The 27,002-nt window shown below is 45.3% G+C and overlaps 1 protein-coding gene across 1 annotated transcript; it reads left to right on the forward strand.

Moving 5' to 3' along the window:
* Window positions 1–10,009: 10,009 nt before the first annotated feature.
* Window positions 10,010–22,534, forward strand: LOC140389259 (extracellular calcium-sensing receptor-like). Its single transcript, XM_072473438.1, has 5 exons — window positions 10,010–10,295; window positions 16,576–17,406; window positions 17,535–17,762; window positions 21,411–21,534; window positions 21,626–22,534. The coding sequence occupies exons 1-5, from the start codon at window positions 10,038–10,040 to the stop codon at window positions 22,528–22,530; spliced, it is 2,346 nt and encodes a 781-aa protein (XP_072329539.1). The 5' UTR covers window positions 10,010–10,037; the 3' UTR covers window positions 22,531–22,534.
* Window positions 22,535–27,002: the final 4,468 nt, after the last annotated feature.

A 27,002-nucleotide genomic window follows, 5' to 3' on the forward strand; every position in this document is an offset into this window, starting at 1 on the left:
ATTGGGTAATCCTGAAACAACTTTGTTAGTTAACCGTTGAAATGTGGCTGGGGCGTTTTTCATGCCAACGGCATAACTATGAATTGGTATATACCATCTGGAGTCACAAAAGCTGAAATCTCCTTCGCCCGTTCGGATAAATGTACCTGAAATGAAAATGAAAATCGCTTATTGTCACGAGTAGGCTTCAATGAAGTTACTGTGAAAAGCCCCTAGTCGCCACATTCCGGCGCCTGTTCGGGGAGGCTGGTACGGGAATTGAACCGTGCTGCTGGCTTGCCTTGGTCTGCTTTAAAAGCCAGCGATTTAGCCCAGTGAGCTAAACTAGCCCCTTACCTGCCAGTAACCTTTACGTAAATCCAGTTTGGAACTAAAATCTGATTGTCCCACTTTCTCAATGCAATCTTCCAAACGTGGGATAGGATAAGAGTCCGTTCTTGGAACTGCATGAACCTTTCTATAGTCCACACACAAACGTTGGTTACCGTCTGGTTTAGGTACCATCACTATGGGTTAGCTCCATTGGCTGCAACCCACTTCAATTATGCCATTTTTAAGCATACTCTCAATCTCTTTGTTAACCTGTGCCAATTTTAAAGGGGTAAGTCTATATGGATGCTGTTTGATTGGAACAGCACTACCCACATCAACATCACGAATATCCATTTTAGTACTTCCCAATTTATCTCTACAAAAATTTGATATCAATAACTCTTTCAGGTCAGTTCGTTTTTCCTCTGGAAGGTAACTCAATAATCTATCCCAATTTTTAAGAACATCCTCGTTTTCCAATTTAATTTTAGGTATGTCAAAGTCACAGTCATCTGGATTTGGTTCGTCACTTTGAGTTAGTATCATTAAAACCTCCTCCTTTTTCTCTCCTTCCCTTGCAAAGTACCTTTTAAGCATATCCACATGATACACTCGGTGAGTCTTCCTTCTATCTGGTGTTTTTACCACATAATTCACCTCACGTAATTTCCTTTCAATCTGATAAGGTCCACAAAACCTTGCTTTTAAAGGCTCACCTACCACTGGTAACAACACTAAAACTTTATCTCCACTGGTAAAACTACAAACTTTGGATCTCTTGTCCGCTACCCGTTTCATCACATTTTGTGCAACTTTCAAATGTTGTCCAGCCAATTCACCTGCTCTATTTAATCATTCCCTAAAATTTGACACGTAATCCAATAATTTAATTTCCGATTTCTCACTCACCAACTTTTCCTTAATCAATTTAAGTGGTCCTCTTACCTCATGACCAAAAATTAGTTCAAAAGGACTGAATTTGGTTGACTCATTAGTTGCATCCCTAATTGCAAACAGTATGAATGGAATTCTTTTATACCAATCCTCTGGATAATCTTGACAATAAGCCCGCAACATTGTCTTTAATGTCTGATGCCACATTTCTAACGCTCCCTGTGATTCTGGATGGTACGCAGTTGATTTAAATTGTTTTATTCCTAAGCTATCCAGAACTTCTTTGAATAACCTTGAGGTAAAATTTGATCCTTGATCCGATTGTATTTCTGTGGGTAGTCCATATCTAGTAAAGAATTTAAGTAACTCCTCCACAATCTTTTTAGCTGTAATATTACGTACTGGAATGGCCTCTGGGGACCTAGTAGACACATCCATTATAGTCAAAAGATATTGATTGCCACTTTTCGTTTTTGGAAGCGGTCCTATGCAATCAATTTGGACTCTTGTAAAAGGTTCGTCAAATGCTGGAATGGGTATTAAGGGTGCTGGTTTTATCACTGCTTGAGGTTTCTCTATCACTTGACATGTGTGACGCGATTGGCAAAATGTAACTACATCTTTATGTAGTCCAGGCCAATAAAAATATTTCTGGATTTTAGCTTGAGTTTTTCTAATTCCCAAATGACCTCCCACTGGTACCTCATGTGCAACTCGCAACACCTGCTTTCTATACCCTACCGGCAATACTACGTGATGAACCTCTGCCCACTTTTCATCCGCCTGCATATGTAAAGGTTCCCATTTTCTCATCAAGACATTACTTTTACTCTGGGATACACGCAGATTCCTCTTCCGTGTATGCCTTCTGATACATCCAGTGTATTTCTACATCTTTCTGTTGTAACTCCGCCAATTTTCCTGAACTAAAAATATCCGCCTCATCCTCCACCTGTTCTTGTTCTTTTTCAACCATCCGATCAAAAATCGGTTCTGACAATTGCACTTCAACTTCATCTTCACTCTTTGATTTCTCCTCTTGTCTTAACATGTGACTTTGCGACCTTGTTACTACACAATCCGGAAAAATCCCTGGATATTCGTCCTTCAATACTTCAGTTGTCTGATTTTCCACTGGCTTATCAACCACAGGTGGCATCACTCCCACCTGCGATCCAGCTATATCATTACCCAAGATAAACTGTATTCCTGGACAAGGTAGTTTCTCTATTACTCCTACTACCACTTCACCACTCTTCACTGGACTTTCCAAACTTACCTTATATAATGGAACACTACTCCTCTCACCCTGAATTCCATATATTACCACCTTTTCTGGCAATATTCTTCCAAAACTACATAACTCCTCATCTCTTACCATTTAAGATTGACTAGCTCCCGTATCTCTTAAAATTGTGACTTCTTTACCTGCACCTCCTTATACACATGAGTAAACTTTACCCACACAAGTAAATTATTTGAAGAGATCTGGCACCTCCTTATCAATCACCTCTTGATCAGGTTGTACAATCTTTTGCACCTCCTTTGCTTCACCTCGGCTTTCCTTTACCACTTTAGCAAACCCCACTGTCTTATCCTGTTTTACCACATCAGCATTCCCAGTGCTATTCTTCAACCACCAACTCTGTGACTTTACATGGCCTACTTTATTACAGTGAAAACTTTTGAAACTTTTTATTTATTTTCCACCCTCCTGGATTTCTTTTTTAATTTGAGGTACACTGTCCTTATTATCTCCCATCAGATCGCATTTACCTTTACCACTTGCGTATTTCTCATGTCCCCAGTTTCTATCCCTCACAGGCTGAAAATGATGTCGGAAACCAAACTTTGATTTATGAACTAATTCATAATCATCTGCCATTCCTGCTGCTAATCTCTCAGTTTTAACCCTCAGGAATTGAATTTTTAAACTCCTCCAAAAGTTTAATTTTTCTGAGAGCTTCATACGTTTGGTCTATTTTCAAAGCCCTTATCCATCTATCAAACTTACTCTGTTTGATCCTTTCAAACTGCATGTATGTTTGACCAGGTTCTTTCCTTGAATTTCTAAACCTTTGGCTGTAGGCTTCAGGCACTAGTTCATATGCACATAAGATGAATTTTTTTCACTTCCTCATACGACTCAGATACCTCCTCTGACAGTGATGCAAACACTTCACTAGCCCTACCTACCAGCTTTGTTTGAATCAGTAATATCCACATGTCCTGTGGCCATTTCATTTGTTTAGCTACCTTCTCAAATGAAATGAATCTAACTTCAAGGTCTAGAGTATCTTTTGGTTAAAGCTGCATCCAGTTGCAGCCTGTGTTATCGCAGAGTACATAACACAACATGCTGCCAGGAGACTGCGTAATCTAGGTGGTTTACCTCAGTCTGTTCCGTGACGACCAGCGAATGTATCCCGGCACCATGGAGGAGATTCAGGCTCCTCACCAGCTCAGGACCTCCAGCTGCCCGCTTTCCCAAGGCAGTGGGAAGTGTAGATAGAGTCAATGGATGGGACGTGTGTTCGTGAAAACAATGCAAATCATTGGCATATCATCCAGAGTCAAAGAGCAATAGAGAGGTGGCATCAAAGTTTGAAAGCAAGGATGAGAGCGATAGCGAAGATTACCCGTATGATTGTGACAAAGGGGTTCCATTTTTATTATTTTCCTTTAGGGATGCGCCAAATGATTCGCGTACCGGCCTCCCCAAACAGGCGCCGGAATGTGGCGACTAGTAACTTCATTGAAGCCTACTTGTGACAATAAGCGATTATAGTTATAGTTATATATAGATTCTACCAGATTTTGTCCTTTTGAAATGGCTATGGATATGAAGTTTGGAGACCATTTAAATTAATACAAGAAAAATTATTAAGTAAGAAGTCAGAGACCACTTTTACACTACGTCTCAAATTTCAGAGAAAGGCTAAATGGGGCTTGTGAGGTGGCAAGGGGACATTTAAAGACAGCACAGCAGGGAATGAAAGCAATGGCTGATAGGAAAGCACAGACTCCTAGTTTTGTGGCAGGGAGAAAGTGCTTGTGTTGTTACCCATGCCAGGTGAGTCACTGACAGACAGACTTAGTGCGCTGTGACAAACCGAAAGAAAGTTGAGCGAGGTAAATTATCTGGTAGGTACGCTAGATAGAAGTAAATTGCAGAGTGTTTGTCGTATCAACATGCGTAAGATGTATTATGATAGAGGAGATGAGGGCAAGCATGAGGTCTTGATAATAATAAAACAGGGACAAGAAGGGTTAAATCCTGACAGTGACTTCCCTAAAATTAATTTGGGTAATGAGGAGTTTAGAAAAATTCAAAGAACTGGGTAAGTTATCTTCCAGCTAAGAGCCGGATCGAATTGGAAGAGTTACTGCAGTCTTAGAAATGTATTCGTGGGGATAGATTAGATAGAACTGAGGAAGCAATGCATGATGCGGGCCGCAGTTCTGATAAAGCAACATCCATTCTAGGTTAAATCCAGAAAAGTTATCACAAGTACAAAAGGAATTAGAATGAATGCTCCAAAATGTCATTATTGAAGTGAATTATCATGACAAAGTGCCAGTTCCGGTGAGGAAATTGGATTGGATTGGATTTTGTTTTGTTTATTGTCACGTGTACCGAGGTACAGTGAAAAGTATTTTTCTGTGAGCAGCTCAATAGATCATTAAGTACATGAGAAGAAAAGGGAATAAAAGAAAATACATAATAGGGCAACACAACATATACAATGTAACTACATAAGCACTGGCATCGGATGAAGCATACAGGGTGTAGTGTTAATGAGGTCAGTCCATAAGAGGGTCATTTAGGAGTCTGGTACAGTGGGGAAGAAGCTGTTTTTGAGTCTGTTCGTGCGTGTTCTCAGACTTCTGTATCTCCTGCCCGATGGAAGAAGTTGGAAGAGGGTGGGAGGGATCTTTGATTATGCTGCCCGCTTTCCCCAGGCAGCGGGAGGTGTAGATGGAGTCAATGGATGGGAGGCAGGTTCGTGTGATGGACTGGGTGGTGTTCACGACTCTCTGAAGTTTCTTGCGGTCCTGCCTGGGCGATTGGTGCGATTTCTCACAGATTTACGAGCCTCTTTGTCAAACAAGTGAATGGGCGTGGCTACGGTGTCACTTTGGCAAAGGACAGCCTCTTGAGCCGGGAACCATCTCCAGACAGATCGCTGCGACATCTGTAAAGGATGTCCTAACCGGCACAGCAGGCTAACAGCACCAAGCCCACATCACATCACAGGGGTATCGTTCCCCCACCCCCCAACATTCATCATTGGCAAACCTTCCCCGTGACATTCATCACCAGCAGCCCCCCCCCCCCCCCCCCCCCCACACACACACACACAAATGTGTGCTCTCCTCCGCCCATCACACATTTACGCAACGCGCATGGGGTTCGCCCTGGGGTCCGTCCGTGGCACTGGCCTGGCACATGTTGGCAGTACTGAGTGGGCAATGCCAGTTCAATCTGGTATTGCCAATCTGGCAGTGCCAACCTGCGCCTGGGAGAAGTGCCACGCCCTGCCCAGGCAGGTCCCTCTACCCCCCCTAGGGGCTATACTGACCTCTGTGTCCCCAGAGGAATCCCCTTGACTGCCTCAGGCCTGGCCCTGCCTGTTGTGAATGCCGCCGATGGTACATGGTGAATATTCTGTGAGGGGGGTTGGTCTGGAGAGATTGCTTACTAATGATATGCCAATGTAATAAATTTAGGTGCCCGGGCTCCTGTGGTGTGATTCACCATCAACCGGAGAAGGGGGCTGAAAATTCCTAAACCCAATCATGCCAGACAGAATCGCGCGTTTTTCGATGCTCCTCATTTTAAGCCTGTAACGAGTTTCTCATGGGTGGAGAGTGAGTGTGTGTGGACTACAGGAGAATGAATACTTTTGCCAAGGTAGATCAATTTCCTATTCCACGTCTGGAAGACTGCATGGGAAGAGTTGGACCGTCTAAATTCATCACGAAGATAGACTTGCTAAAGGGAAAGTATTTTTGACCGAGATCACGGGGAAGATCTCCGCATTATTGATGCCGAATGGACTTTATCAAAGTCGTACTGCCTAGGATGAAGAATAGTCCTACAACTTTGCAGAGACTCGTGAATTAAGTTATCCAAGATCTGAGTGGCCGTGTAGTATACATTGATGTTGTTTAGTCAAAGTTGGCAAGATCATCTTCACCATCTACATGCGCTGTTTGACCATCTGAAATTAGCCAATCGCATCATGAATCTAGAAAATCGTGCATTTGCTGAAGCCCAGATTTCAAGGTGGGACCGGTCAAATAGCCCAATCAGATGCTAAAATCCACGCCAGTTGGGATTTTCTTGAAACCAGCACAAGAAACGGGATTCTACGGTTTCTGGGAATGAGCAGATTCTATTGCAAGTTTACGCCGACTTTTAGCAGTGTTCAACCCGAGCCCCTGGCGCTGTGAGGCATCAGTGCTAACCACTGTGTCACTTACAGAGTTCTTAAAAGATGAACATGTACTTCAATTGGATGGAGGCCTGGAAATCGGCCTACAAACTAACAGCTTAAACAGGCTGTGGATGCTGACATTAGTGCCGGAGCCATAGTGCTGCAGAAAGACCATACAATCCCTCCAGTGCAGAGGGAGGCCATTCGGCCAATCCAGTCTGAATGACCGCCTATCTAGATCCACTTCCTCATCCCCCCCACCCTCCCATCCCCGTAACCTGCCTGCTCATCAAGAATTTAGCATGGCCAATCCACCTAACCTACACATCTTTAGACTGTGGGAGGAAACCCACGCAGACACGGGGAGGTGTAAACTCCACACAGGCACCTGAGACCAGGATCAAACCTGGGTCCCTGACGCTCTGAAGCAGCAGTGCTAACCACTGTGCCACCAGGCCCGCCTTACAGAAAGAAAAACTTGGCATTGAGAAAGCTGTGGGCTACGTCTCAAGGAAATTAAATCATTGCCAACAGGAGTATTCCACCATTGAAAAATAGATTTTAAGCTTGGCACTGAAAATTATGTTGCCACTAATTCCGCAGAAGCAATCATGCTAAAATAAATATACCTTTTCCTAATGGATCTTGTAAGGTTGGCCTAATTTATTTGCAATTCATGTTGATTGGTGGAAGATAATTCATTGCATTTCTTCCGTCCCGCGAGAGAGATGAATGTTTAGGGGTTTAATTCCCGCCCTCAGGGCCATGGATATTTTTAGCAAGGAAGAGCAAAATTGCCCGATCATCCATGAAATGCAGCAATATATCAACCCACAGTCTGTTTCCGGTAACAGTCGCTATGAACGGGCTATTGCTTTGGGGGATGTTGTTAACGGCGATTGTTACCATGTTGAGAACAGATAGTCTCACATGCAGACACCGGGAAATGTTTGATTTGTTCAGTTTGTCGAAGGATGGGGACATCATTATCGGCGGAATCTTTGTTCTGCACTCCAGTGTGGAGAAACTTGGCCTCTCATTTGAAACGAGGCCCAAAGCAGTGAGATGTAAAAGGTCAGTTCTGTGAACGTATTGATGAGCTGGTTGGACAGATGGTGCTGTTTGTTACTCCAACTTACATAGAACATACAGTGCAGAAGGAGGCCATTCAGCCCATCGAGTCTGCACCACCCACTTCCACCCTATCCCCGTAACCCAATAACCCCTCCTAACACTTTTAGACACTAAGGGCAATTTAGCACGGCCAATCCACCTAACCTGCACATCTTTGGACTGTGGGAGGAATCCGGAGCACGCGGAGGAAACCCACGCAGACACGGGGAGAATGTGCAGACTCCGCACAGACAGTGACCCAGTGGGGAATCGAACCTGGGACCCTGGAGCTGTGAAGCCACAGTGCTATCCACTTGTGCTACCGTGGTGCCTCCTCTCTCAAAAAACACACAATTAAATCGCCATTTATTCATTCACCGGTGCCAGTATAACCTTGAATTGATTCTACTTACTATTTGGGATGAGGGGGAAGGACAGATAGAATATATAAGGTTGTTCTTGGAAAATGACATGATTAAAAATAATATGTAGCATAGAGTCATAGAGGTTTACAGCACAGTAAAAGACCCTTCGTGTCTGTGCCAGCCATCAAGCAGGTATCTACACGAATCCCATTTTCCAGCATTTGGCCCATGGCCTTGTATGCTCTGGCGCCTCAAGTGCTCAGCTATATGTTTCTTAAATGTCGTGAGGGTTCCCGCCCCTCACCCTTTCAGGCAGCGAGTTCCAGATTCCCACCAACAGGGAAGATGAAAATGTGAGTTTATTTTCTGAAATTGTAGATGGAAGGACATATCTGTTAAATTGTAACTGTACCTTATCGAAATGCTGAAATGATTACTGATAACAATTCATTAATAAAAGCTGTAAACGCAGTCATTGCTCACACGTTTCAAAATTACGAAACATGGCTTATTATCAACCTTCAACAAGACAATTTAGCTGCGCAGGTTACAACGACGAGGAAACATATTTGTGATATCAAACTACACGATAATCTCGCAAATGATCGACGAACGGAATAAACAATGTAGCCTGTGCTGCTCTGATTTTGAGTTTCCACTAACATTGCACTAATTGGCAAACTCGGCTCCGGTCGAGTTTAATATGGTGTAAATTCTCTTTAACGTTGACACGATTGGAATCTGTTTGTACCGCTGCTCAGCTAAACAGCATTATTGGAGCCAGACTGCCTGCCCATTGAGACAACAGTCCATCTTTCCAGGTGGGAGACCGCCAGTAACAGCGCCTCTGGGTCCCAATATCACATTTTTTTAAATCCACCCGCGTTCCCGGGATTTGGAACATCTGAAATTTTCCTTCAATTTAATGCCTCGTTTTTGAAAATTATTTTTTAGAGCTGGTTTTAGATCACAGCTTGAACACAGGCATTTCCGCATCTGTTGATTTATTTTTAGAAGATGTTTTTCTCTCTCTTCCTCTGATCTTCTTGCCCCCCTTCAAATCAGACCCCCTCTCGGAGTGCGGCTGCTGTTCTACGTTTTTGGGACCAAACTCCTGCCAATGTCGCTGTGCACATTAGTCGAGCCCAGAGTCCTGGACGGATGGCTACCTCCAAATTTCCGCCTTGCTGTTGGTAAAACCGCGTGGACCAACTGCCTTCCCCGCTAGAACTTCAAATTGGAAGGGGTAGTCTCCACAGATACCGGAAGAATTACATTTAAACATAGGTCAGGTGTTTCAATCCCGACCCAGGCTAAATTGCTCCTTCATGTTGAAAGGTTAGGTTGGGGGGGGGGGGGGGGGGGTGCTGGGTGCTATTTTGGAGGGTCGGTGCAGGCTAGATGGGCCGAATGGACTCCTCCTGCAAGTGTAGGGATTCAAGATTCTATGATAGCCGTGCAAATTCTCAGCTTTTCCCAAAGCGTTTTGAGGTCAATGTATTCGTTTTGAAGTGTGATCGCTTGGTTTGTAGAAACTGCCGTAGTCAGTATTTCCAAAACAGTATTCCACCAAGATAATGGTCTGTTAACTAGTTTGATGGGGTGAACTGAAGGATAAATGTTGACCAGGACGGCAGGCGAACTCCAATGCTCTTTTTTCCCAATAATGTATGGTCCCTTCCAGGCCGAGCAAGCAGGAAACTTGGTTTATGTCATTGGAAATATTGTACTTCCAGTGGCAGTCACTCCTCCGTCTTGTGCATTCAGTTCCAAAAAACGATATTATTAATGAAATCAGAATGCATGGTAACGAAAAGAATTGCTGAGAAATATTCGATTCACTTTCATCATCATCTGCAAATATTTCTGCCTTTGCAGTTTTGAATTTCGAGCACTCCGTTTCATACAGGCGATGATTTTTGCCATAGAAGAGATAAACAAGAACCCAGACCTCCTCCCAAATCTTACACTGGGCTACAGGATTTACGACTCCTGCAACCTGCCTCATTTTTCCGTCAAAGCTGCTTTCGAATTGGTGAACGGTCAGGAACCAACATCCTCGGGCCAGACGTGTCAGCAATCCTCCCTGGTCCCCGCCATTGTTGCCGAATCGGGATCGTCACAGTCTTTGGCTGTCGCCGCGTCAATCGGCCCATTCAGGGTCCCCATGGTAAGACATTTTTCCAAGTTACTGCCAGGTATGTTTAAGGTAATTCAATAAATCACCTCAAAGTTTCCCCAGGCCATCGCATTCAGAAGTTGGGGGGTATGGAAAGGAATAGTGCGGGTTGGGGGGGGGGGGGGGGCGGGGGGTGTAGAGCACAGGGTGTCCTGAATTGCCGATGATTTGCTGTTATACGTGTTGGAACCGAGTGTATGATAGGGGGAATATTGGAGCTGCTTCGAGTGTTTGGGTCTTTCTCGGGGTACAAACTAAATCTAGACAGGAGTGAGTATTTTGTGGTGTATCGGCCCAGGTTGGGGGTGGGGGGGGGGGGGGGCTGCCATTCCGTAGGGCAGGGACTCACTTTAGGTACCTGGGGGTGCAGGTTGGGGTGGGGTTGGGGGGGGGGGGGTGCTCCGCAGGTACAACATTTCTAGTTTGGTGGGGAGAGTGAAAGCTGATCTGGCAAGGTGGGATGGTCTCCCTCTGTCACTGGCGGGTCGGGTACAGGCGGTTGAAATGAACTTGTTGCCGCGATTTCGGTTTATTTTCCAATGCCTGCCGATTTTCCTGCCAAAGGCTTTTTTCAGAGAGACTGAGGGAAGGATTACTTTGTTCATATGGGGAGGGAAGGTGGCCAGAGTTAGGTAGGTGCTGCTACAGAGGGGAAGGCAGGCAGGGAGTTTGGGTCTTCCGAACCTGATGTATTACTACTGGGCGGCGAATGTGGAGAATGTGCGGAGCTGGGTCAGAAGGGTTGATTCCCTGTGGGTCAGAATGGAGGAGAGTTTGTGCAGGGGGTCGGGATTGAAAGCACTAGCAACAGCACCGCTCCCGATAGCCCCGTGGAAATATTCAGGGAGTCTGGTAATAATAGCTTCATTGAGAATTTGGAGGCAGTTTCGCCAACACTTCGGGTTGGGGGCAGGGTCAAGGGAAATGCCAATTCGGGGGAACCACAGATTTGAGCCAGGGAGGTGGGATGGAAATTTTCAGAAATGGGAGGAGAAGGGGATTAAGACACTAAAAGATTTGTTTCTTAGGGGTCAGTTTGCAGGATTGAAGGAGTTGGAAGCGAAGTATGGGCTAGAGCAGGGGGAAATGTTTAGATACATGCAGGTTCGGGATTTTGCCAAGAAGGAGATACAGAGCTTCCCGGTGGAGCTGGCCTCCACATTGCTGGAGGAGGTGCTGACGACAGGGAGACTGGAGAAGGGGGTAGTGTTAACGGTTTACGGAGCTATTTTGGAAGAGGAGAAGGCATCGCTGGAAGGGATCAAGCAAAGTGGGAAGAAGAGTTGGGAGAGGGTATGGAGGAGGGGATCTGGTGTGAAGTGCTCCGGAGAGTGAACACGTCCATCTCGTGTGCGAGGTTGGGGCTGATACAGCTGAAGGTGGTATACAGAGCACACCTCACGAGGGCGAGGATGAGCCGATTCTTTGAAGGAGTAGAAGATGTGTGTGAACGTTGCAGGGGAGGGACGGGGGGGGGGGGGGGGGGGGGGGTCCACTAATCACGTTCATAGGTTTTGGTCCTGTCCAAAGCTAGAGGATTACTGGAAGGAGGTTTTTAGGATAATTTCTAAAGTGGTGCACGTGAAACTGGACCTGGGCCACCGGGAGGCCATATTCGGGGGTGTCGGACCAGCCAGGGTTGGAAACTGGTGTGGAGGCAGATGTTGTAGCCTTCGCCTCGTTGATTGACCGAAGGCGGATCCTAATAGGTTGGAGAGCAACCTCTCCACCCTGTGCCCTGGTGTGGTGGGGGGACCTGTTGGAATTCTTGACTCTTGAGAAGGTTAAATTTGAACTGAGGGGAAGGATGGAGGGGTTCTACAATTCATGGGCATTATTCATTAGGCACTTTCAAGAACTGGATAACATCGAACATTAGTTGGGGCGTGTGGGTGGGAGGGTTGGGGGGAGGGGGGGCTGTGTTTGTTTCTGGCGACTATGGCGACCAATCCCTTTTTGTCATTTGTTTGTGTGAACATGCGGGCTAATGTTTGGGGGTTTGGTGGGAGGATGGGATCGTTGTTATTGATACGGGGATTGACATATTTGTTACTGATTATTGTTTATTTTTGGTGGGTGTAAATTTGGGAGAAAACGTGAAAAAGGAGAATAAAAAAATATTTAAAAAATAAAAGTCTTCTCAGGCACCACGGCCATGGAGTGACATCAAAATAGGCCATGATGTGGAGATGCCACGTTGGACTGGGCTGGGCACAGTAAGAAGTCATACAACACCAAGCTTTAAAGTCCAACAGTTTTGTTTGGAATCACTAGCTTTCGGAGGGTAGCTCCTTCTTCAGGTGAGTCTTCTGATGAAGTAGCTACGCTCCGAAAGCTAGTGATTCCAAACAAACCTGTTGGACTTTAACCTGGTGTTCTAAGACTTCTCACTGTATCAAAATAGGCTGTAGCGTTGTTCAATCTTCTTGCTTCCTCACATTTGAAGAGGAACGTGATTAGGCGTTCCATAATTTCCGTTGTCAAAAGAATAATTTGTTCCCTGCTAAAAATTTCAAATGACGTGTCCCCAGCCTGCTATCATTGCTTGCATGGTAGATGTTTAGCAATTGCTTGTGCTCTTAATTGGGCGAAATGTTTTATGTCCTGAAACAAATACATTCATCAAACGGCAACCCTTTAAAATGGTACTTCCTTGCACGGTCCAGCATTCGTACAGATTCACAAATCGCTCTCATACTTACCCCGAACCAAGTTAAACAGGCTAAAGACTGACACGTGTGCCTGTGCTGTGTTAAGTAGTTTATTTGTGATGAAACTTGGTACTATGGACGAGTGGAGTTCACCCTGTGTGCAGACCAACATTTATCCACCAGTCAGCATCATTGTCTTCTGCTGCTTCATCAATAAATTTCCCGCCATCATAAGGTCAGAAGTGGGGATTTCCGCTGATAATTGCACAAAGCTGGCTGTGTCCAAAAGCAGCAAGACATGGACAATATCCAGGATATGGCTGATACATGGCAAGTAACATACACTTAAAAAAAATATTTTTATTGAGATTTTAACGATTATTTTTCACCAAAGCTTACAAAAAAAACCATACATTAACTTATAATAGCAGGAATAACTTCCTCCCTGTCGCATTCTATATTATATATTTTCAGGGTTTTAGTTATTTACATGTGTCAGCCCCATCAAAAAAGATGGGAGAGGGAGACGCTACATGTGGGGTACCCCGCCTCTAACCTGTCCCCCCTTTAGGATGTACAAAGGCTCGGCTCGTTCGCTGGTTTTATTTACATGTTTCCATCTGGGTTAGGGGGGGGGGGGGGGGGGAGGTGGGTGGCGGTGGGTGTGTGGTGACCCTCCCTGTACAGGGTCAGTTCGGCCTGTGCTTTCATCCGTTCTGACCTGGGACCTTTTGACCGTGCTGTCTTTATGGCCTTGCTCTCGCCCCCCCCCTCCCCCCCCCCCGGTCACCTGCCCCATCTGTTTCTGGCTCCTCCTCCCTCCCCCTCCCCCCTTCCTCCCTCTCTCTGCTTTTGTGGCCTCTCGGCGGAGCCCCCCCCCCTCTCCCCCATTGGCTGAAGGCTACAATCAGGTCCTGGAACTAGTTGGTGAAGGGTTTGCATACCTTGTGGAAACCCTCTTCACCACCCCCCCCCCCCCCCAGATGGCAAATTTGATTTTTGCCAGGTTGCGAAATTCTGACAGGTCTGCCAGCCAGTCTGCAGCTGTGGGTGGTGCTGCTGATCGGCAGCCGAGCAGGATTCTTCGGCAAGCGATAAGGGAGGCAAAGGCAAGGGTGTCACACCCCCCTCCCTTGAATAGTTCTGGCTGGTCTGATACCCTGAAGAATGTACTTTCGGCTTCACTCCACCCTTATGACCACAACCGTGCACATTTCCTCAAAGAAGGCTGTCCAGAAACCGACAAGTCTGGGGCAAGCCCAGAATATGCGGGTATGGTTGACCAGGTGTGCTCTGTTACCACTTTCAGTTGCTTTAGGCTTTGCCTTGCACATGTGGAGGTGGAGTTGGCCCTGTTCGGTGCTGCACTCCAGGGTCCCCACTCTATTTCTGTCCCTACTTCTTCCTCCCATTTTTCCCATGCCTCATCCAGTGGGCAGCGTGCCCCCTCTAACAGTCATCCATACAAGTCCCTGCAGTCCCCCCCCACCTAAGTGGCCCACGTCAAACAGTTCCTCTAACATTGAGTGTCTCAGTGTCTGTGGGTATGATGTTGTCTCCTTGCAGAGGAAGTTTTTTTTTAACTTGTAAGTGTATCAGTTTGCTCCTGTTGTGCAGTTCTTACCTTTCTGTCAGTTCCTCTAAGGTCACTAGTTGGTCGGCCGTGTAGAAGTCCCTGACTGTCAGTGTCCCTCCGTCATGTCTCCACTTCTTAAAGGTGGCATCCATTGTGATTGGCATGAACCTGTGGTTGCTGCAGATGGGGGCCATGGTGGACAATTCAGTCAGACTGAAGTGTTGTCTCAGTTGGTTCCAGGTCCGGAGTGTGGCTGTTACCACTGGGCTTGTTGAATGTTTGGCTGGCAGGGATGGGAGTGCTGTTGTGGGGAGGACTAGGAGGGACATCCTTATGCAGGAACTCTCCTCCATCCTCCTCCATCCTCACCCATCCTGCTTCTGGTTTCTTCACTCAACCCCTCACTCTGTCTGCTGTGGCTGCCCAGTGTTAGTATTGTAGGTTTAGGAGGGCCAGGCTCCCCATACTTCTTTTTCTTTGTCGGACCCTTTAGGGGATCCTAGGATTCTTTCCTCCCCCCTCCCCCAAAATGCCATGATCAATTTGTCAACTGTGTTAAAGAAGGCCTTGGGGATGTAGATCGTAAGGGATCTGAACAGGAAGAGGAACCTGGGCAGCAGGCCCATCTTGATCATCTGCACCCCCACCACCCCCCACCTCCGCTAGGGGGAGAGGGTATACGCCCCACCTCTGCAGGTCCTTTTAAATTTCTTCTGCTAGACTGGTCAGGTCCTATTTGTGGACCCGTGTCCAGTTGTGGGCAATTTGGATCCCCAGGTAGCAGATTTGCTTTGGGCTTGCTTTAACAGCAGCCCCTCCAGCTCTGCCCCTCTCCCTTTCGAGTTCACTGGGAAGATTTCCCTCTTGCTCAGATTGGGTTTGTAGCCCGAGAAGGCCCCAAACTCTTTCTGGAGCATCACGATCCCTTCCATGCTGCGCTACGGGTCCGAGAATATAACATTCACAAGAAAGCACTTCACAAACTCCCTTTGACATTCAAAAGCATTGCCATCATTGAATCCCCTGCTATCAATATCCGGGGTATTATCATTGACCAGGAACTGAACTGGACCAGCCATCTGTAAGAGCAGATCAAAAGGTGGTAATTATGTAGCAATTAACTCACCTTCTGACCTCTGCTAAGGCACAAGTCAGGAGTGTAATGGAATTCTCTCCACTTGGCGAGATGAGTGCAGCTCAATGACCTGGCACCATCCAGGGAAACATAGTCCATTTGACCATAACCAACTTAAACGTTCATGCCATCCACCACAGATGCCCAGTGGCAGCAGCATGTGCCATCTGCAAGGTACACTGCAGCAACTCACTAAGGCTTCTTTCACATCACATTCCAAATCCGCTATCTCTATCGCCTGGAAGGACAAGGGCAGCAGACATATGGGGACATCATAATAATCTTTATTAGTGTCACAAGTAGGTTTACATTAACACTGCAATGAAGTTACTGCAAAAATCCCCTAGTTGCCACACTCCGACGCCTGTTCGGGTACACAGAGGGAGAATTCAGAATGTCCAATTCACCTAACAGCACGTCTTTCGGGACTTGTGGGAGGAAACCGGAGCACCCGAGGAAACCCACGCAGACACAGGGAGAACGTGCAGACAGTGACCCAAGCCAGGAATCGAAGGCGGGACCCTGGCGCTGTGAACCAGCAGTGCATCAGCACCTGCAGGTTGCCTTTCAAACCACACAACATCCTGTCTTGGAAATATAATCGCCGTTCCTTCCCCATCAAAATCCTGGAACTCCCTCCCTTGCAGGTGACGCCCATATCCCCTGAAATATATTTTTAAAAACGAAAGCAGAGCATTTGGTCATTATGTCAATGGGAGTTTGCTCTATAATGCTGTTTTCATTACAGCAGTGCTAATCTTCACCTACAAAAGGATTGAAATGACAGCGAAGCACTTTGGGACATCCGAATATCATGATTGGCGCGATATAAATACACCTTTAACTATCTTTTCCCAACAAGATATGATTAATTTCCATGTTTCTCTTTCCAATGTGTTTCTATCTCAGGTGAGCTATTTCGCTACTTGCGCCTGTCTCAGCAACAGGAAGGAATTTCCTTCGTTCTTTCGAACTATTCCAAGTGATTACTTTCAGGCGAAAGCTTTAGCCCAGCTCGTCCAGAGGTTTGGATGGACGTGGATTGGGACGGTTAAAAGCGACAACGATTACGGTAATTTTGGAATGCAGGCCTTCACTGAGATTGTGCAGAAACTCGGAGTTTGCATCGCTTTCGCCCAGTCGTTCCACAGGACGGACCCGGAAGAAAAGTTACTTCGTATTGTCCACATCATAAAAACATCTACGGCCAAGGTGGTGGTGGCGTTTCTTGCTCAAAGGGATATGGCCATGTTATTGAGAGAAATTGCGCGGCAAAATATATCTGGCGTCCAATGGGTGGGGAGTGAGGCCTGGATTGCAACCTCTCTTCTCCCACCACATCACAATAAGAGGTTCGTTACTGGAGCGATTGGGGTTGCGATCCGGGCAGTGGACATTCCAGGGTTCAGGGACTTTCTAATGCGTCTCCATCCGTCTGTTTACCCTGGCAATCCTATCGTGGAAGAGTTTTGGGAAAAAACGTTCAGCTGTAGCCTGAGAGAAAACAATACAGGGATCCCACCATCTGCCTTTCACAGCAACCAATGCACTGGAAGAGAGAATCTACAGACAGTGTCTAACACCTATACAGATGCGTCTCAACTGAGAGTTACCAATAAAGTTTACGAAGCCACTTATGCTGTAGCCCATGCGCTTCAGAATATGTTTTCCTGTGAAGATGGCAAAGGCCCCTTTCTCAATAAATCCTGTGCAACTATTTCGAAGTTTCAGCCATGGCAGGTAGGTAGATCAAGCAACCAACTCAGCACAAACCACTCGGGAAGTTTCTGGTTGAAAATTAACACTACTTGCGCACACCTTCCTTCAATTGAATTACATAATCTTCACTTTTCTGTCTCTTTTCGAAGCTTTTGCATTACATGCAAACAGTGAATTTCACAACTAAAATTGGAGAAAAGGTAAATTTCGACGAAAATGGGGACTCGGTGGCAACGTACGATATTGTCAACTGGCAGCTGGATGGCGAGAGCAAAGCTGTGGTACTGACGGTCGGGCACTATGACGGGTCCGCGTCACCAGGACAGCAAGTCATGCTAAATGAAGGGTCCATTGTTTGGAGCGGCGGTCAGAGCAAGGTAATCGCTGAGAGGTGGCTGCAATCTTAACACAAACATGTTCAGGTTTAAAGACGATAGTGATGTCTGGACGATTTAATCAGAGAACTGCCTACCCTTGTGTGTGCGCGAGAGAGTGTGTATGTGTGTGCGTGAGAGAGTATGTGTGTGCGTGAGAGAGTGTGTATGTGTGTGTGAGCATTTTTGTGTGTGCACGAGTGTGTTTGTGTGCGAGTGTGTCTGTGTGTACGTGTGCGACTGTGTGTGAGTATGTATATGCGAGAGATTGTGTCTGTGTGCACCTGTGTTTTTGTGATTGTGTGCGAGTGTGTTTGTGTGCGAGTGTGTGTGAGTATTGTCATGTGAGAGTACCTTTAAGAAATGGGTGTTTGTAAATGGGGGTGTATATAAATATCTGTAGTGAGAGTACCTTTAAGAAATGGGTGTTTACTACTGCAGTGATGTCAGAGAGTTAGTGGAGCTGGGCTGCCTGTCAGCTTTTTACTTTCGTTTTAGGCTGTTTTCTGCAGGGTGTGTTTTAGTTTCGTTTTCAGTGTTGGAGCTGAAGCCAGACCAAGCAGGTGTACTGCTGTTCTCTCTGCCATTAAAATACTATCTCTTGATCATTTGGTGAATTCAGAATTATAAATGTTTTCAGTAGTGACTTTAACCTGATGTGCTTCTGTTAAAGTTTTTTTTAAAAAAAAGTCGTATGGATGTTAAAAGGAAAGCTTAAGCATTACTTAGTGTTGTATTCTTTGGGGGTTCACTGTATGTTTTAAAAGGGTTAACTTGAGTTCATAGAATGAACATTGTTTTGCTCTTAAAAAATACTTTTCCATTTCTGCTGTCCCACACCTGTAGAGTGGGCCGTGTGCTCCCCATACCACAATCTATTAAAAGTTGTGGGTCAGGTGAACTCCATGATACACTTTGGGGTTCTCTAAACCCTGGCCCATAACAGTATGTGTTTGTGTGTAAATGTACGTGTTTGCATGTCTGTATAATTGAGTATGTGTGTGTACCTGTCTCTGTGTGTGATTTTATGTATGTGTGATTACACGTGGTTGTGTGTGTGAGAGAGAGAATGCATGTGAGAGTGGGGTGTGAGTGTGTATGCGAGACAGAGTGACTGTGTGTGAGTGTGTGTGTGTGAGTGTGAGTGAGTGTGTGAGAGTATGTGTGAGTGACTGTGTGTGTGAGTGTGTGAATGAGAGTATGTGTGTGTGTGTGTGTATGAGTGAGTGTGCGATTCCCATCCTCTGTTTCACTGAGCCTCTCTAACTGCCCATCCCGCTTTAAGTGTCCGCGCTTCAGTATCAACATGCAAATTTGCATAGAATTAGAAATGAAGTTGAAGGAAGTATGGCCATAATTGCAAATGGAGGTATATGCTCTTGCAGCCTAAAGAGAATTGTGAAAACATAAGATTCCTCGGTGTAAATTTTTCTGGGTGTATGGAAAAGATAAAGAGGAGGAAATTTAACCTTATTAATAAAAGTTATGGTCAGGAAAGTTGTTACTATTGGTGGTATTAGAGCAAAGTCTGTATGTGTAGTGATAGTAGCAGCAGAAGAGAAGAGGGCGGGGAGTTGATGATAGCAAAATAATGAACGCCATTGTTCAGCGCAGTTAAAGTTGGGGGCGGGGCAGAGGAAAGCGGCTTAAGATCCGGTTAGCCTTGGAGAAGAAAAAAGTTTGTATTTTACCTCAGTATGTTCACTAAAATTATTGTCCTGAGTCACTGGATTAAGGTCAATTAAATATTGGAGAATTTTCTTCCCTGAAGTGTATTAGTGAATCAGTTGCGTTTTCACAACGACCCACAACTTTCATTATGCTGCCTCCCATTTGTGGGATTTCCCATTTTTCCATGGTGCGATTAGAACTGATGCCAATGGGTTGCTGTTCCTGTTCCGTGACCATTCAGTTTGTAAACAGAACGATTTTGGATGAGGGGCTCGCGGAACAGTAAAACCACATGGATCTGGCCGTGATGGATTTGGAGCACAATTGGAAACATATTCGCCAGGATGGAGAGCCGTGATGGCTTAGGAAAGAGCAGGAATCCGCAAAGTAGGCTCCTTCCCGGGGTACCTGGAAGTCACTGAGGCTGGTGCACCCTCCTTCACCGCCCCCCCCCCCCCCACCCCCAACAACGTCTGTCACATTTTGTTTCGGTGTGGTGATCTCCGTGTCTGCTTCATGGCTGTGAAAACATCCAGAGCTGCAACACTTTTCCAAACACTCAGGGTGTTCTCAATATCTGCACACTTGGAGCAGATGCCTGATTAGGGGGAACTTGCAAGGTAACGTAAAATGGGCGGTGAGTGTAAAATGGACGAGAGTGAATTGGCAGATAATTTTACAAAACAAAATAATAATCATCTTTATTAGTGTCACAAGTAGGCTTACATTAACACTGCAATGAAGTTACTGTGAAAAGCCCCTAGTCGCCACATTCCGGCGCCTGTTTGGGTACACAGAGGGAGAATTAAGAATGTCCAATTTACCTAACAAGCACATCTTTTGGGATTTGTGGGACAAAACCGGAGCACCTGGAGGAAACCCACACAGACACGGGGAGAATGTGCAGATCTGCACAGTGACCCAAGACGGGAATCGAACCTGGGACCCTGGCGCTGTGAAGCAACAGTGCTAACCACTGTGTTATGTGCTGCCCAATACACAATATTGAAATAAAAAGAATAATAACACAAGATTGAAGCTGATATTTGCTTTTACAACAGAAAGATTAGCTGGACGATTGCATCAATGACAGGTTAACGCTGAGAATGATGTGATTAGGGGATGGTTTAGCACAGTGGGCTAAATAGCTGGCTTGTAATGCAGAACAAGGCAGCAGTGCGGGTTCAATTCCCGTACCAGCCTCCCCGAACCAGCGCTGGAATGTGGCGACTGTTTTGTTATGCTCTTGATGTAAGCTGCTTCCTTGATGTACACTCTGACAAAGGAAGGTTCAGACATGGAGATAGCTTTAACACATTTATTAAACTGTTAACAATTCTCCTACTTGGATTCGACTCTCCTGTTAATCCTGCTATAGCTACTCAGACTAACTAACCAGTCTGCTACAATCCACGTGGTGGGTGTGATGTGTTTCAATCAACCCTAGTGCTCCCTCTAGTGTTTATCTAGTGTTTATCTAGTCTAAGTGTATTTGCATTAACCCCTTGTGTACTACAGTGATGCAAATCACCACAGCGACTAGGGGCTTTTCACAGTAACTTCATTGAAGTCTACTTGTGACAACAAGTGATTATTATTAGTACATTGTAAGAGATGTGTGCAGTAACACAGGGAAACCAAAATGATCAACAGAATGAAGAGACAGAGATCTGAGGCGCAGGTTTATACATGTAGATCTTGGCGACTATAGAGTAAAACAAATCGTTTCAGTGAATGTACGATTGGGAGAGATGTAAAACGGGCCATCTATCCCCCACTGGTCTTCTCTCACAGTCAAACCCACAAACCTACCCGAAAATGTGTTCAGAGTTTCTGTGGAAGTTGCAGTTTGCAGGAAATTTTCAAGGGGTATATTTGTCGCGTTGCGTATGAATGTCACAAAGACTCAGAATTGAGGGCTGACATGCTATTGGAGAAAAACAGAACTAACTGTTCGCCATCCTCATTGTTTGCTCAAAGGTTCCTCAATCGGTTTGCTCGGACAGTTGTCCACCCGGAACGAGGAAAGCTGCTCGGAAGGGACGGCCCATTTGTTGCTTTGATTGCGTCCAGTGTGGGGAAGGGGAAATGAGCAACAGCACAAGTACGTAGAGACAGAAATAATTATCTGTTTCGGATGCACTGTCCTCTGATTTCTGCTTTTATCAAATCTAATTCCTGTTTTCACCTTCAAGATTCAATCGATTGCATGAAATGCCCCAGCGAGTCCTGGCCCAATGCACAACAAGACCAGTGCCTGGAAAAGAAAGTTGACTATCTGTCTTTTGAGGACATCCTGGGAATTGTCCTGACCACACTTGCCTTGTTTGGAGCTTCCACCACGGCCACTGTTGGCTGCATTTTCTTGTTTCACAAAGACACACCAATCGTCAAAGCCAATAATTCGGAGCTGAGCTTTCTCCTTCTCTTCGCATTGACTCTCTGTTTTCTCTGTTCTCTTACATTCATCGGCCAGCCCTCTGGGTGGTCCTGTATGTTACGCCACACGATGTTCGGGGTTATTTTTGTCCTCTGCGTTTCCTGTGTTTTGGGGAAAACGATCGTGGTGGTGATGGCGTTTCAGGCACAACTTCCCAGCAGCGACGTGGCCAAGCGGTTTGGTCCTTCCCAACAACGCCTGACCGTGTCTGGCCTCACGCTTGTACAGTGCTTCATCTGCACCGTCTGGCTAACGACGTCGCCGCCCTTTCCTGCCCAAAACACGAAATACTTCCAAGAGGTGATCATTCTGGAATGCGATGTGGGATCTGAGGTGGCATTTTATTGCGTCCTCGGTTACATTGGCTGCCTGTCCGCTGTTTGCTTTGTTGTTGCATTTCTAGCTCGTAATTTGCCGGATAGTTTCAATGAGGCGAAATACATCACATTTAGCATGCTCATCTTCTGCGCCGTCTGGATATCATTTATCCCAGCTTATGTCAGCTCCCCTGGGAAGTTTACGGTAGCGGTGGAAGTGTTTGCTATTTTGGCCTCGAGCTTTGCTTTACTTTTCTGTATTTTTGCTCCTAAATGTTATGTAATCTTGCTGAGATCTGAGAGAAACACAAAAAAGCATTTGATGGGTAGAGTTCCCTCTTAGAAGTTCTGAGCAACATTCGTAAAGGTTACTCCAGAACATAAAAATGGTCCTTCCTCTTACACTTGGTAGATGCTTTGACCTCATATTTCAGAGATTCTGTGGACAAGGAGTGTAACAGAGCAGTCCTTGTACTGTATTTATGAGCGCATGTCACACAGGGCGAAATGTGTCTTCGTTTATCAGTATCCAATAAACATTTACTAACCTGTTCCCATTGTTCGGGTGTTGTAGCTTTATTTATTTCGGCAATTTATGAATGTGAAGTTGAAAATTGAATAAACTGCCTAAAAGTGCGGTGGAAGCAGATTCAATCGGAACTTTCAAAAGGAAAATTCGAAAAGTATTTAAAATAAAATATATGCAAGTCCCGGTGGAAATAACAGGAGGGCTGGACAGTCTCGCTGGCTCTTTCAGGGAGTCGTCACAGGTGTGGTGTTCTTTTTGTTCCTATTTCTAGGATGGTTAGCAGTGTTCACAAAGACCACAAAATAGCTTTAAATTGAACAAAGCTCTAAATTTATTATCACTAACTATTTGGATTCACACTTACTCCTATATAATACACAGTTGATAATAAACATATAATCTACACTCATCTACTACTAATCTCTACACTATTACATTAATTATGATCTGCTCTCACTCACACTATCTTTCCTCCAGTCTGTTCTCTAGCTTTCTCAAACTCTCACCCATCAATGTATTATTGAGTTGTACATCTAGCTCCTCTTAGTGGTTGACTTAGACATTACATAACCCTTGCAGTTTTTTACATTTATGATAATGTCACAAAGGCATGATGGGAGGAATGGCCTCCTTCCGGAGAGGCCATGAGTCTATGATTATATTTATCTTAAATCAATATTTCTCTGTCTATTCGTATAAATATCTGCTATTAGTAAGCAATACCTGTATTATTTGTCAGTTGAACATTTTATTAATGGCGGTACGCCTTTTAGATGTATCTTCTATCCGGAGCAATGCAATTTTCACAAACAATACAGTTTTATTATCCGTTATTTACTTATAAATGTAAGTCACCTGTTTTACTGCTTGTCAAGATTTACAGAACAAATCTGGAATGTTACCTTTGGCAGCGGGCTGGGAAGGTGTCACGGAATCATAGAGTTTTAAAGCACAGAAAGAGGTCCTTTGCCCCACCCAGTGGGTGCCGGGGGGTGCCGGCCATCAAGCATCTATCTATTATAATCCAGCACTTGGTCCATAGTCTTGTATGCTTTCACATTGCAAGTGCTCCTCTAAATGCTTCTTAACTGTTGTGAGGGGTCCTGCCTCTACCACCCTTTCAGGCAGAGTTCCAGATTCCTATTACCCTCTGGGTGAAAAAGGTTTTCCTCAAATCCCCTCTAAATTTTCTGTTCCTTATATTAAATTTATGCCTGCTGGTTACTAACCCCACTACCAACGGGAAAGGTTACTTCCTATCTAACCTGTCTTCACCCCTCATAATTTTGCACACCACAATCAGGCCTCCCTCTGCCTTCTCTGCTCTGAGGAAAACAACCCCAGCCTATCCAGCCTCTCTTCATAGCTGAAAAGCTGCAGCCCTGGCAACATCCTGATGAATCTCCTCAGCTACATTTCTAGTGCAATAACATTCTTCCTAAAGTGTGGTGACTAGAGCTGAACAGTATTTTAGCCTAACCAGTGTTTTATACAGCTCCACCATAACATCCCTGCTCTTATATTCTATAACTCAGCTAATCAAGGCAAGCATCCCATTTGCCTTCTTAACCACCTTATCCACTTGTCCTGCTGCCTATGGCAATCTTTAGACATGCGCCCAAAGGGCCCTGTGTACTTCCAAGTGTCCTACCGTTCATTGCGTATTCCCTTGCCATGTTGATCCTCCCAAAATGCATCGCCTCACACATTTCAGGCTTAAATTCCATTTGCCACTGTTATGCCCTTCTGACCAGCCCATTTATATTGTTCTATAATCTAAGGCTATTTACCAAACCAGCAATTTTGTGCCATCTCTGAACAATTGACATTAGACTTTTAATTCCAGATTTTTGTTAAATTCAAATTTCATAATTTGCCTTGCTCGAATGCGGACCCAGGTCCCCAGAGCAATAACCTGGCTCTTCGAATCACTAGTCCATTCTGCCACCACTTATAATAATCTTATCATGAAATAGGCTTACATTAACACTGCAATGAAGTTACTGTGAAACGCCCCTAGTCGTCAGACTCTGCCATCTGTTTGGGTACACGGTTACAAAGGTTGCATGTCTGCTGTTCGGTTTGTTGTTGCATTTCTAGCTCGCAATTTGCCGGATACACACTTGCTCGGGTACACGGAGGGAGAATTCAGAATGCCCCAATTACCTAACAACACGTCTTTCGGGACTTGTGGGAGGAAACCGGAGCACCCGGAGGGAATCCGCGCAGACACGGGGAGAATGTGCAGACGCCGCACAGTGATCCAAGCCGGGAATTGAACCTGGGACCCTGGAGCTGTGAAGCAACAGTGCTAACCACTGTGCTACTTCCCAATTGCAATGGTGCTGCCTCTGCTTCACACACTGCACCATCAACACATCCACCCAAGAACCTCTACTATAAGTTATAGGAGCATAAGTAGGCCATTCAGCCCATTGAGTCCATTCAGCCCACCATTCAATGAGATCGTGGCTGATCTAATATAATCCTCAACCCCACTTTCTCGCCTTAACCCCATAACCCTTGATTCCCTTACTGATTAAAAATCTGTCTATCTCAGCCTTGAATATTCCCAGAAGGTAGTGAGGGTCTGGAAAGCACTGCCTGGGATAGTTGTAGAGGCAGATTGCCTCACACCCTTTCAAATAGAACATAGAACATTACAGCGCAGTGCAGGCCCTTTGGCTCTCGATGTTGCGCCGACCTGTGAAACCACTCTAAAGCCCATCTACACTATTCCCTTATCGTCCATATGTCTATCCAATGACCATTTGAATACCCTTAGTGTTGGCGAGTCCACTACTGTTGCAGGCAGGGCATTCCACACCCTTACTACTCTCTGAGTAAAGAACCTACCTCTGACATCTGTCCTATATCTATCTCCCCTCAATTTAAAGCTATGTCCCCTCGTGCTAGACATCACCATCCGAGGAAAAAGGCTCTCACTGTCCACCCTATCCAATCCTCTGATCATCTTGTATGCCTCAGTTAAGTCACCTCTTAACCTTCTCTCTAACGAAAACAGCCTCACGTCCCTCAGCCTTTCCTCATAAGATCTTCCCTCCACACCAGGCAACATTCTGGTAAATCTCCTCTGCACCCATTCCAATGCTTCCACATCCTTCCTATAATGCGGCGACCAGAATTGCACGCAATACTCCAAATGCGGCCGCACCAGTTTTGTACAGCTGCAACATGACCTCATGGCTCCGAAACTCAATCCCTCTACCAATAAAAGCTAACACACCGTACGCCTTCTTAACAACCCTCTCAACCTGAGTGGCAACTTTCAGGGATCTATGTCGGGAGTATATCCCTAGAGATGAGGGAGAAAGTCGAGGAAAGGAATTGACATAGATAGACCACAATGTTGAGGTAATCTTTATCACCCGGTTTGAATTATCTAAGTTATTACGTTTTCAAGTGAAAACTAACCGCCACAAATGGAAATAAATGAGAATGGTTGTTGTGTAAATAGGTTGAGCCAGGTGGAGAAGATTGGCTCTCTTAAAAAAAAGTCACCCACAGTTGCTGCCTGACCTTCTGAACAGTTGCATTATTTACTGTTTCATTTCAGATTCCAGGATCTCGCAGTCTTATAATTGGTAAACATTTCAGGAAAAATTCGAATTTCGTTCTCCTGGCCACACGATTACAACTGGATTACATTAGTTTGGTTATTGTCATGTGTACCAAGGTACAATGAAACATATTGTTCTGCGTGCAGCTCAAACAGATCATTCCGTACATGAAAAGAAAATACACAATAGGGCAAACATAAAATACACAATATAAATACATAGGCACAGGCATCGGGCGAAGCATACAGGAGTGTAATACTACTCAGTAGAGAAGATGTGTGATGAGATCAATAAAGTCCATAAATCCATCAGTCCATAAGAGGGTCATGTAGGAGTCTGTTAGCAGCGGGGAAGAAACTGTTTTTGAGTCTGTTCGTGCGTGTTCTCAGACTCTTGTATCTTCTGATGGAAGAAGTTGGAAGAGTGAGTAAGCCAGTTGGGAGGGGTCTTTGACCTCTTTCCCAAGGCAGCGGAAGGTATAGATAGAGTCAATGGGTGGGAGGCAGGTCCATGTGATGGACTGGGCTGTGTTCACGACTCTGTAGTTTTGTCCGGTCTTGGGCCAAGCAGTTGCCATACCAGGCTGTGATGCAGCCAGATAGAATGATTTCTATGGTGCACCTGTAAAAATTGGTAAGAGTCAATGTGGACATGACGAAATTCTTTAGTTTCCTTAGTTTCATGGATGTAGTGGGCACCTAGGAA

This window comes from Scyliorhinus torazame, chromosome 14 (genome assembly GCF_047496885.1).
Source record: "Scyliorhinus torazame isolate Kashiwa2021f chromosome 14, sScyTor2.1, whole genome shotgun sequence".
Taxonomy (NCBI): Eukaryota; Metazoa; Chordata; class Chondrichthyes; order Carcharhiniformes; family Scyliorhinidae; genus Scyliorhinus; species Scyliorhinus torazame.

Bases quoted from the DNA above. Each gene is read 5' to 3' on its own strand.
- LOC140389259 (XM_072473438.1), top strand. From the start codon at position 10,038: ATGATTTTTGCCATAGAAGAGATAAACAAGAACCCAGACCTCCTCCCA. The intron at 17,407-17,534 runs GTAGGTAGATCA...CTCTTTTCGAAG, and splicing joins CGAAGTTTCAGCCATGGCAG to CTTTTGCATTACATGCAAAC. The intron at 21,535-21,625 runs GTACGTAGAGAC...TTCACCTTCAAG, and splicing joins GGAAATGAGCAACAGCACAA to ATTCAATCGATTGCATGAAA.